Consider the following 12,354-nt stretch of genomic DNA (forward strand, 5'->3'; position numbering starts at 1 on the left):
AACCATATTTTTTGTTAATGGTGATTTTCAAAAATTCATGTTTGATAGTATTATCTAGCTTAAAATCCTTCAGTACTTCCTAGTATGTAATTTTTTGTTTCCACTATTTAAGAAAAAAAGAATGATTTGTGATCAAATCAAAAATGACATGTTTAATTTTTGTCCCAAATCTATTTTGAAATGAATTTAAATTTAGTTATGTTTTATGGCATCAAAAGACAAAACTAGTTTTGGAATTCTTTAATTTTTCAACTTAAAAACACCAATTTGATTTTTTTTTTTTAATTTTTGTGTTCATTTTTAAACATAATAAGAGAAAGTTTCAGGCTGTTTTTTGCAAGCACTTGTTAGGACAGAGCACATCGTAAGCGTGAATTGCCAATAAAAGCAAAGCAGGATCTGCTACAATTATTGCTACTGTTCTGTCTTTGGCTTCGGAAGTCCCAGAGATACCTTGAGTTTGCTGTGAAGGAATCTGAGTACGTTAAGCACACGCCACCGCAGCAGCGGTTGAGCATCTCCGTGTTAAGCGCGTGGTGCAGATCATTCTGAGGAGAGCTTATTAAAATAATTTTTTCTTATATAACTTTTTCAAAATCCATGTTATACTTCCTGATCTTAACCAGTGGTGGTCCAATACTGACATATATCAAACAGTGTATGGCTAAGAGTCAGAACTGTTTTAAACTATGAAACAAAACCATCTTGGGTACTCAGTGATGATGTGTGCCTTTCATTTGATATAGAGATAAAGACTCAATTCTTTTTTAAAATAAAAAAAATTTGCTTGTTTGTTTGTTAGTGGTAGGAAACATGAATCCCTGGAACACCTTCCAGAATGTCTAGGGCCTTATAAACCACTGCTTGGGACCGAGATTAAGAAAAAGCCTAAACTTGTTAGCATTGTGTGTGGGGCTCTTGTGATCTGCCTTTTCATCCTCTTCCGTTACGTTCATTCCCGAGTGCAAATCAGGAGCTTCAGCACTTTTAATCTCCTTGGTGTTCCTCAGCTGTTTCATGCCTTTTCACCTATCTGTGCCTTTCCCTGAAATGGACTTTGTCTTAGTCACCTAGTGCTGCTATAACAGAACTACCACAAGTGGGTGGCTTTAACAAAGAGAAATTTATTTTCTCACAATCTAGTAGGCTAGTGGTGTACTGGTTAAGTACTGTAGTTGCTAACCAAAAGGTCAGCATTTCCAATCCACCGTGCGTTCCTTGGAAACTTTATGGGGCAGTTCTACTCTGTCTTACAGGGTCGCTATGAGTCAGAATTGACTCGATGGCAACAGGTTTGGTTTTTTGGTTTTAGTAGACTAGAAACCCAAATTCAGGGCGTCAGCTCCAGGGGAAGCCTTTCTCTCTCTGTCAGCCATGGAGGAAGGTCCTTGTTATCAGTCTTTCCTTGGTCTGGGAGCATCTCAGTGTAGGAACCTCAGGTCCAAAGGACACGCTCTGCTTCTGGCACTGCTTTCTTGGCGGTCTGAGGTCCCCAACTCTCTGCTTGCTTCCCTTTCCTTTTCTCTCTTGTAAGATAAAAGGTGGTGCAGGCCACACCCCAGGGAAGCTCTCTTTACACTGGGTCAGGGATGCGACCTTACTAAGGGTCTTACAATCCCACCCTAATCCTCTTTAACCACAGGCAGAGATTATGATTTATAACATAGGAAAATCACAAAATGGAGGACAACTACACAATACTGAGAATCCTGGCCTAACCAAGTTGACACATATTTTGGGGGGACATAATTCAACCCATGACAGCCTTCACCCTACCTCCCGTTTTTACATGTTGAACCTCTACAAGATTAAGCCAGGGAAGAAAGAAGACAAACCCAGGCCACAGGCCTCCTCATTTGTAGGTCTTTCTCGGTTGTCCTCCTTTCCATCTCTTAGGAGGCAGATGCTCTGTTGGCTTCCAAGCACCTGGTACACACCTGTATTATAACAACAGTTAGATTATTGTAGTTCTTTTATCTGCCTGCACCTTTAACTTGACGAGGTGTTTTTAGAGCAGACTGTCTTTCAGTCATCTCTGTATCTTTTGTTCTTGCCATAGTATTGGGTTCACAGTTGAAGTTCAGGAAATAGATTTCAGATGATGGGATAAATGTTTTAAAGTTGAGGGCTGTTTGTGCTAAACAAGGTGGACCATGATGCCAGTGTGTGTGTGTGTGTGTGTGTGTGTGTGTGTATATATAGGTTTCTTTTGAATTTCTCTATCGTGTTTTCTTATAATCGCTACTACTCTTTCTCTTATGCCTTTTATTGTGTTTTCCATCGTTTCTGGTGTTGCTACATTTGTTATATTTTCTTCTGTGCTTAGTTCTTATATATATCATTTTCCTCTTATGAACAGTTGTTTGATTTGAGTTTTTCTTTATTTAGGATCTGTGTACTTCTTCCCTGTGACTAATTAGGGGTTTGAGGAAGAAAAGACTGGGTAACTTCAGTGGCAATACTAATGCAGACACCCCAGCATGGAAAAGAGCTTTTGTATTATGTTTAATCTGTGACTATGTGACTCTCCTGAGAATTCCTGCCAAAGTGGTTAGAATTTCTTTTGTGTGGCATCTGGAGGGTAAAGAGTTAATAATAACAACAACAACAGTATTGAATGTCTCGATTAAAGATTCTGTAGAAGAATCATGATCAAAAGGGGAAAAAGTACAGAACAGAATCTCAACTTCTCATGGAATGTAGACTTTCTGGAGCCATGGAGGCTGAATGAATACTGGAAACTATTGTCCTGAGCTAATCCTTAAACCTTCAACCAAAACTACCCCCAGAAGTCTTCTTTGTACCAAACAGTAGCTTAGCTTAATTAGTGAACTATGTCTGCCCTGAGCACTGTGCTCTTTCAGAGAATTTTCTGTGTGGGTTCAAATTCACAAGAGCATTCGTTATTGCTGGTGGACAATTTGGAAAAGGAGGGCGTGAGTGAGGATGGTTGCATAACTTGAAGTGTGTAGTTATTGTCACTGAATTGCACATGTAGAAATGGTGTATCTTTTTACCAAAAAGAAGAACAACAGCATCAATTTATTAAGTGCTAACTCTGTGCCAGGCACTCTGCTAAGAAATTTATATGCTTCGTCTCATTCAATTTTCCCAGTAAACCTCATGAGGTAGTATTACTCTTTCCATTTTATAGATGAGAAACCTCGTGTTTTTTGAGAGGCTGTCTAAATTTCCCAAGGCCACATAGTTAGAAGACTCCAGAGCCAGGATTCAAACGCAAACACTTTAAGAGCTTGTGCTTACCTTTTTTTTTTAAACCGAAGTGTAACACACACAGAAGTGTACGTATGCCTGTGTAGGGTATACATACACATACATAGAATTTTCACAAACTGAACAGACCCACGTCACCACCAAATAGATTGAATAACAGCACCCCAGAAGTTCCACCTGTGTTCCTTTCTAGGCACTTCCTCCAGCCCCCAGGGTAACCACTTCTAACAGCATAGATAATTTTACCTGTGTGAAGCTCTTCTATTTAGAGATCGTATAGTATATATTCTTTCGTGTCGGAAGTTTTCCCTTTCAACAGTATGTTGGAGAAATTCATCCATATTGTTCATGTGTTTGTACACCACTGATTCTCATTGCTGTGCAGAATTCCCTTATATGAATATACTAAAAATTTTCTAAACTCTATTTTTGATGGGTGTTTGAGTAATTTCTCGTTTGGGCTGTTACAGATAGTTGCTCTATGAACATTCATACACATATCTTTTGGTGAATACAGGTACTCATTTCCGTCAAGTATATACTGGAAATAGAATTTCTGAGTGTTCGGATTTAGGTATGTTCAGCTTTTAGTAGATATTGCCAAACAGTTTTCCAAAATGTAAACTCTCACTGGCATTATATACTAGTTCTAATTGCTCCTTGTCTTTGTCAACACCTGATATTGTCTTTATATTTTAGTTATGCCAAGTGCGTGTGTAGTGGCATCAGTGCGCTCTTAATTTTCTTTTCTGCAATGACTAATGGAGCCAAGCACCATTTCACATGTTTCTTAGCCATTTGAGTGTCTTTTATGAAGTGTGTGTAAGTCTTTTGCCTGTTTTTCTGTTGGGCTGTCTTTCTTGCTCATTTGTAGAAATTCTTCACATATTCTGGATATGATTCTTTTGTCTCAGATATATGCACACTGTGCTTACCTGTTCACTCTCGTAGTGGTATAATGATGTCTTTGACCAGCAGAATTGTGAGGTTGGTTTGTTTGTTTGAATTTCATTGTTTCAAAATTGCATTTGCACATAAAAAGTAAAATAATTCTACGCACTCTTCCCTCATACCTTCAGTGTAGCCACGCCGTGATTTTAGTGTGAACCTCTTACACGATTCTGGCTTCGTTAATGCTATTCACATCTGACCCATGAGGTAAACTAAAATTTATTTCCCCTCTTGCCCAACATTTTATATTCTTTTTCAGTTAATAGGTTTTAATTTTATTTATTTGCTTCTTTTTTTTTTTTTTTTTTTATGTACTTAACATGAACCAAAACTCAAAATACCAGCTGTCTAAATCTCTTCTCAAAGCGTTCAGAGCATCAGATAACCTATAGATTTTGTCTTCTTGGAGACATCTCCCTTGGAGCTTTCTGATGGGTTGTCACCTGGCCTGGTTGCCCTCTGGTCTGTGGCTTTCATCCTGGGGTCTCCCCTCACCGTCATCTTAGCAGTGTTTTTAGATTTTCCAGTTTAGAGCTATGTTGGATCTTCTGTGTCACATGCCTTTTTTCGTGGCTCCCCCCTCATTTTAGTGGAACACGTCCTCTAAGAGTTTCTTGCAATGAATTAGTAGAAGGTAAATATTTGAGACTTTCATGTCTGGAAGTGTCTTCTTTTCAACCCTCCCACATAAAAATATGGCAGGGTGTAGAAATCTAGGTCAGGAACGATTTTCCTCTGGCTGGGAAGCCTTCATCTCTTGTGTTCTGAAATTTTAAAGATGTTCCTTGGTCTTTTTTCATTCATTTTGCTCTTTACTTGGTGGGTCCTTTCAATCTGGAGACTTACATCTTTCAGTTATAAGAAATTTTCCTTAACTCTTATTTGATACTCCTCTCTGTTTTCTCTGTTCCTCTAAGAACTGCTGTTACTCAGATATTGGAACTCTTGGACTGGTCGTCTAATTTCCTTATCTATTCTTTTGGTATTTTTGGGAGGTGTTCTCAGTTTTATCTTCTAACCTTTGAGCTTTTCATTTCCACTTTCATATTTCAATTTCTAAGAGCTCATTTTGCTTTTGAAATGTCTCCTTTTTTTTTTTTTTGCATTCTGTTGTTATGTGATGGTTGCCATAAACTCTTACCTTTCTTGTGTCACTTAAGAATTTTTAAAAAGTTTTATATCCTGTGTCTTCTAAATAGTTTTTTTTTTTTCATTTTATTTTGTTTAATCTCATGTTAGAGGCTTTCTTCAAATGTCTGACAGTCTTTGACTTTCTGCTCATGTTTGAGTTAGAAGCTAAAATGCTAATTGGAATCTCTGAGCTTGGGTAGGGCTTGTTACTTGGGAGTGCTGTTGTAAGGTAATTTGGCTGAATTCTTTCTTTTGGGACCTTAGGTGTCACTATCTAGATAGTTCCTCTTGGGCTATCTAGATTCCTTAGAAAGACTTTTCAATCTTTTTTTTTTTTTCCTGGGGTGAATGGCCTGGCTACCAGCATTCTGAAGCTTTGGCATTCACTGTGTTTTATTCAGCGGTAGAATACTCACCTTTCATGCGGGAGAGACTCGAGTTTGATTTCTTGCAATTGCATCTCATGTGCAGCCACCACCCATCTGTCAGTGGAGGCTTTCATGTTGTTATGATGCTGAACAAGTTTCAGTGAAGCTTCTAGCTAAGGGAGACTAGGAAGAAAGGCCTGGCAGTCTAGTTCCAAAAAAATCAGCTAGTGTAAACCTTATGGGTCACAACGGTCCAGTTCTGTTTTGCATGGGGTCGTCATGAGGCGGGGACCGACTTGACAGTTAACAACAGCGTGCTTTCATTCACTTACTATTGCTGTGGTACTATTACTATGGAAAACCAGTACAATTTCCCACCCAGACTAGAGATCCTTTTTTTTTTTTTTCAAACCCTCTTCAAAGAATAAACTAGTTTTCTGTTAGGGAGGAAGAGGTTGAGAGTGTCTAAGTGCTTTTCTAACTATCAGGCTTCCAGTCATAGCTGGTGCTTGCAATTCCTGAGCCTTTGGGAGCTCTGCAGTATTTATCTGGTTTGTTCTTGACTTTTTTTTACTTCTGGCTTAGGATTCAGTTTTTTTTTCAGGCCTCCTAAGTCATTGCAGAAGTCTCACTGCTGCTAACAAAGGTCGGCAGTTTGAATCCACCAGGTGCTCCTTGGAAACTCTATGGGGCAGTCCTACTCTGTCCTATAGGGTCTCTGTGAGTTGGAATAGACTCTACAGCATCGGGTTTTTTTAAGTCATTGCCACTCATCCATCTATTGTTCAACTTAAAAAAATTTGGTTGCCCTTGTCACTTCTGTTCTCCCTGTCTTTACGGTTTTATATCATTTTGCACCGACTACTCACTTACTATCTCATTACCTGACATTTTGCATTTACAGTAGTAAAAAAATCTGCAGCTATTTTACACATTAAGGAGGCGGTGGGCACAACGGTAACTGCTGTGGAGTATCCCCTGCTCTCGAGGAGGGCCTCTGGCAAGCTGGGCTGCACTGCCATGTGCCCTCTGTTCCCTCCTGCTCCCATGCCCCATCCAGCTGCCATGCGGACCGGCCTCCTCTGTGGCCACGGCCTCCCGGCAGATGCCAGGCAGCACCGAGGCAAGGGCGCCTGTTCTGGGTTCCCAGCTCCTATGCAGCCTGAGGCCCTGCAGCTCTAAATTGCTGTGAGGTGGGAAGGGAGAAGGGCATCGGAGAGGGTGTTTGGAAGAAATGCAGCAAGTTTAATGACATCCCAAAGTGAGCCGACCTGGACCTGAAGCCTCCACCTCAGTGGAGCCAGGTACATAGCCAGGTTCCCAGCGCCCTTGCATGAAGCCCTGAGCCTCAGTGACTCACCAGGCCTGTGAAGGCAGGGCTTGCAGAGGTGTGAGTGGAGCCCTGGAGGCGGCTCTGCGAGGAACGCTCTGACCCAGCACAGGGAGAAGGTGCAGTGGTTAAGCCGTGGGCCCTCCAGTCACACTGCCCGGTTTTATTCAGCTTTGTCTCCTCCAAGCCTCCTCCTCCACAGAAGAAGTAATCCCTAACTGGGCCCATCACAGTGATGAGCACACCAGTAAATCATAGCTGTTATTATTTCTGTGATCATAGTTTCTAAATAAAAAAAATTGAACAAGTGGTTGGTCTGAAAACGGAAAAAGAAAGTCCTCCATTTTTGCATAACGCTAATTTTCACATAGCAACCTGGTCTTTGGAACCTAACCGTGTCGATGAGTGAGGAGTGGGTATACTGTCATTTCAGTGGTGCTTGGGAAGAGGTGAAAATAGGTGCTGTGTTTAGTAACCGCCTTTATTCCATAGCCTGTGCTCTTAACCAGTGAACCTCCCAAACAGGCAGAGTGCTCTTGGAGCATAGGGTACAGTGGTAGAAACAGGTAGGGCTTCATCGGTCTGATTAGTCCCAGTGATGAACAGTGAGTGGTTGGTATTATGGATGGACATGTGTGAAGAATAGTCTGTAGGTATGAATTGCACAGCTGAGTGGGATAAGCTAATGCCATATAGCACTTGGATACAAGCATGCGGAACTCACTTAGATTCTTCACGTGCTTACATCCAGGTATACGAGAGGAAGTTGCCTAGATTTGTGTTTTTGAAAATGACTGACTGAGTGGGTTAGAAAGAAGCCAAATAGCATTTTGGCTAAGCTTCATGCCTAGTGGCCCCCCTCCCCCCAGGTATTAAACATTTAGCTTGCCTGCATGAATTAGTAGGGCAAAACCATCTGTTGCCTTTTCCCATTTAATTACTGTTGACCCATGGCATGCTAGAAGGCTCAGACCTGGTAATAATTATAATAGAAGCTGAATATAATTATGTAATTTTTAACTATTTCAGTTTAATTCCAGTAAACTCTTATAAGAAAACAAAATGTTGTTAGTTGCTGTCAAGTTGATTCTGACTCACGGCAACCTCATGTGTCTAGAGTAGAACTGTTCCATAGGGTTTTCAAGGCTGTGATCTTTCAGAAGCAGATCACCAGGCCTGTCATCCATGGTGCCTCTAGGTGGGTTCGAACCACCAACCTTTCGGCTGTAGTTGAGCACTTAACCATTTGTGCCACCCAGATTTTTTTAAAAAATGAAAAAAAACACTAAGCTTTTATATGAACTTGCCATGTTGTTATGTCCCTTATTCGTGTATCTGTCGACTTCAGGGTCTTTATGAAAGGTGCATGTGGCAGACGCAACTGATTTTTGGTCTTCTGACCAGAAAGATTAGCCTAAGTGAGTATACCACCCCTATTATTCACACTATGGCCCCTAGTAATCTGTTGATACCAAGTATTGCCAGTATGGATCTCTGCAAAAGTATGAATTATTATCGTACACGAGTTCCCTGAAAATTGTGGGAAGGCTTCAGCCAGAGTATGCCTGTGGGAATGTTACCCAGTGAATTACATTTGTCATGTACATCATGCAGAAAGAGAGTATCTGCTGTACTAAAGGAAGCAAGGAAACCAAATTTTACTAGTAAACATATAACCCTAATTGTTTACATAGTTTTTAAGTTCACATGCGCTTACTGAAGATTCAGTCATCAGGTTTCTGAGTTGATAAAGGTATTTACATGGCTATTTTTTCTGACAACTGAGGGAGTTTGTATTTATTTCTGAATTTTTGCCAGCATATCCTACACCATTTTTTAAAAAGAAGGTCAGTGCCACGGGATTAAGCAAACTGACAGGGTGTCCCTATGTCTGAATAGGTTTAGAATCGTTTTTCTAAGGTGGAACTTTCTGTAGTGATGGAAATGTTCTAAATCTGTGCTGTACAGTATGGTAGCAGTTAGCCACACATTGCTGTTAGGAACTTGAAATATGGCTAGTGCGACTAAGGAACTGAATTTTTAATTTTAGGTTTAAATAGCCATATGTGCTTAGTGGCTGTGGTATTGGACCAGGTGGAAGTTGTCTGACAGTTAAAACAATAGAAAAACAGTGAAGAGAAGGAAAGACCTGATAACTGGGCTGTTTGTTAGGTTTGAATGCTTTAAAAAAAAAAAAGGTTTTGAAAAAACAAAAATGGCCCTATGTTAAATCAAGGGATAAGTTTTTAAAGTTTTAATATTTTCTGTTAAAAACCCTTAATTTTTAAATTAACAGCAACAACCATAGAGATTGTTTTCACACTGTACATTTCTAGAAGTATTTAGATGTGGATCTCATTTTTTTATGATTTAGGTTCTGTCAAGTCAGCTCTGACTCATAGTGACCTCATGGATAACAGAACAAAATGTTGCCCAGACTTGTGCCTTCTTCCTGATTGTTCTATATCTGAGTCCACTGCTTTGGCTTTGTATCAGTCTGTCTCACTGAGGGTTTCGCTTGTTTTCCTGACCCTCCACTTTACCACTCATGATGTCCTTTTCTAGTGCTTGGTCCTTCCTGATGACATGTCTAAAGTAAGGGAGCTGAAGTCTCACCATCCTCACTTCTAAATAGCATTCTAGTTGTATTTCTTCTAAAACTGATTTGTTTGTTCTTCCAGCAGTCCACGCTATGTTTGATATTCTTCTCCAACACCACAGTTCAGATGCATCAGCTCTTCTGTCTCCCTTTTGCATTGTCCAGCTTGTCTATGATAGTGATACTTTGATTGGAAATACAGTCCTAAAAAAAGGACAGCAACTAAAAGGCAATCGATAGGTGTGACTAGCAATGTCACAAAAAATGTCAAATGTTAATCATTTGAAGTAGTAAAATGTATGCCCAAGTCCTGTAAAAACAGCTGAGTGGAATGTGTGTAAGTTCTTTAGTGCGCTGTAAGCTGTGTAGTACAGCACGTGAACTTTGCTGTTGAAATTAGTGTTAGAAATGGAGTCATTTTTGAGAAATTATTAGTAACCCAAGTCTTAATAAAAAATAACAAAAGCAACAAAAAGAGGCAGTCAGAAGCTTGAAGGAATCTTGTTTTTCCTCATTCTGACTTCTCTGTGATGATAATTGGCATTCATGATCATTCAGAAAGTTATTGATTATGTACCTGTTAAATGCCAGACACTGGTTGTGGGCTGGACTGTGTGGGAGCGGCATTAGAACAGGACAGCAGGCTTTGTAGTCAGAGGATGAGGTGGGTGGACAGCATACATGTCACCAAAGTGCAGTGAGGTAAGTGCTCCTGGAGGAGGCACAAAGAGGGGAGTGCACCAGCTTGGAGTTAGAAGGTGGGGTGACCGCTGATGAGATTTCCAAAGTGAGCGGAGCTTCCCCACAGTATTGAGCAGCTGCAAGTCGGCTGGCTGAGGTATTTCAGGGGACCGTATTCATCAAGGAGCCCTGGTGGCACAGTGGTGAAGAACTCGGCTGCTAACCAAAAGGTTCGTGATTCGAATCCTCCAGCCACTCCTTGGAAACCCTATGGGGCAGTTCTGCTCTGACCTACAGGGTAGCTGTGCGTTGAAATCGACTTGATGGCAGTGGGTTTATATTCATCAATAATTAGGACAATGATTATCTCTAACGAATATTAGAAAATGTGGGTGCCTGAGTCCAGCGTGTTGTTAAATTTGTTGTGCTGAATTCCAGTCACTCTAAAAACAAAACAGTTGCCTTCAAGTCAGTTCTGACTCATGGCAGCCCCATGTGTCCAGAGTAGAACTGTTGCATAGGATTTTCAAGGCTGTGGCCTCTCGGAAGCAGATTGCCAGACCTTTCTTCTGAGGTGCCTCTGGGTGGATTTGAACCATCAACTTTTCAGTTAGTAATCAGGGGTTTAACTGTTTGCACCACCTAGTGATTCCCCAGTCCTTCTAGAGTATTACATTTTAGAAAGTACCTGAAGTTTCTCAAAACTGTCAGGACCTTCAGCTGGTGTCATGCATGAATGGTAGAATAAATGCCTGAAGAAGTGGCAAGAATGAAAGAGAGATTTAAATTAAGCACTACTGATTAACATAGTGCCAGAATTTGAGAAATGGAGCTTGCCTACATTTTCTTTTATAATTAGAAAGTTGATTACCTCTAAAGACGGATTAGGAATCATGGGCTGTTGGTCGACAGCGATGCTAGTGAGCTAAAGTGAATGGGATTGCACTGTGTTATAACTAGTCTCAGATCTTCTCTACAAAAGAATTGTTAAATCCTGTTATTGTTGTTACCGCCTGTGGAGTCGGGCCCCAACTCATGGCGACCCCAGGCACAACTGGATCAGACCATCGTGATCAGGGTTTTCATTGGCTGATTTTTGGAAATAGATTGCCAGGCCTTTCTTCCTTTTAACTTCCCACTAGCCATAAATATATAGAACACTAATAAGCACAAATAAATGTATAACGTTGATTGCGTTAAATCCTAGATTCCTTCTCTTAAGTATGGAATATCTTTAAAATATACTGTGAAATATTTTTCCATTTCTGTTTATTTAAGGTACAGAAGATAAATGCATAATAGAAGGCCACAACTGTACATTTATTAGTGACTTGAATAGAATTAAACCTTCAGGAAACACAGAAACACTAGGTAAGTGATTTTTCTCTTATCTTTTTTTGGATTGAAATGGAATTTCCTCTTATTTTCCTTGTTTTATTTCTTTGCAGAATTACTACTGAAGGAATTTTTTGAATATTTTGGAAATTTTGCCTTCAATAAAAATTCCATAAATATTAGACAGGTAAATATCTTTTAGATTTGGTTATTAGGTATCTGGTCTTCTACTGTGCTAATACTTAGTTAGCTTAATTGCAAACCACACTAACAAATATTATTTCTTTTAAGCACCACAGTAATAGATATTAATAAGGAATGGCTGCCTGGACAACCCCCATCACTGGATTGAGATTAGCCATCTAGCTTTTTCAGAGAACAAGGGCCGGGCCTTTCACCTTGAGATTGTGTGCCCTTTTCACTGTGCTGTGATACCGCTGTCGTCACTTCATGTTATCCTTGAAAATGTGGACTCTGTTCTGGAAAATTTTCTGGAAAGCATAATTTTACATATAATTGTTTTAAAACTGGATTTGAGTTCCTATGGAAGAAATGGGGTATAGTCTCAAAGAGATTCTAGTGATTGTCTCATTTTGAGCCCTTAAGATTTAATTTATTTAGGGGAAGTGAATTTATGATTCAGCTGGAATGGTAAGCATTTTTCTAAAAAAGAAAATCAGCAGAACCCTCTGCAAGATTTTTGTACAAGTGAGGGATACTTGTGA

At 40.0% G+C, this 12,354-nt stretch overlaps 1 protein-coding gene across 3 annotated transcripts in view; it reads left to right on the forward strand.

The window, feature by feature from the left end:
- Nucleotides 1-12,354, forward strand: part of MTPAP (mitochondrial poly(A) polymerase) — a 55,557-nt gene that overhangs the window by 31,586 nt on the left and 11,617 nt on the right. For all 3 annotated transcript variants that reach the window (XM_064284970.1, XM_003410698.4, XM_064284971.1), the window contains exons 7-8: nucleotides 11,573-11,665; nucleotides 11,743-11,816. In XM_064284970.1, coding sequence (XP_064141040.1) covers nucleotides 11,573-11,665; nucleotides 11,743-11,816 — 167 coding nt within the window. The remainder of the gene's footprint in view (nucleotides 1-11,572; nucleotides 11,666-11,742; nucleotides 11,817-12,354) is intronic.

The sequence above is a fragment of the Loxodonta africana genome, chromosome 4 (assembly GCF_030014295.1).
Source record: "Loxodonta africana isolate mLoxAfr1 chromosome 4, mLoxAfr1.hap2, whole genome shotgun sequence".
NCBI classification, from domain to species: Eukaryota; Metazoa; Chordata; class Mammalia; order Proboscidea; family Elephantidae; genus Loxodonta; species Loxodonta africana.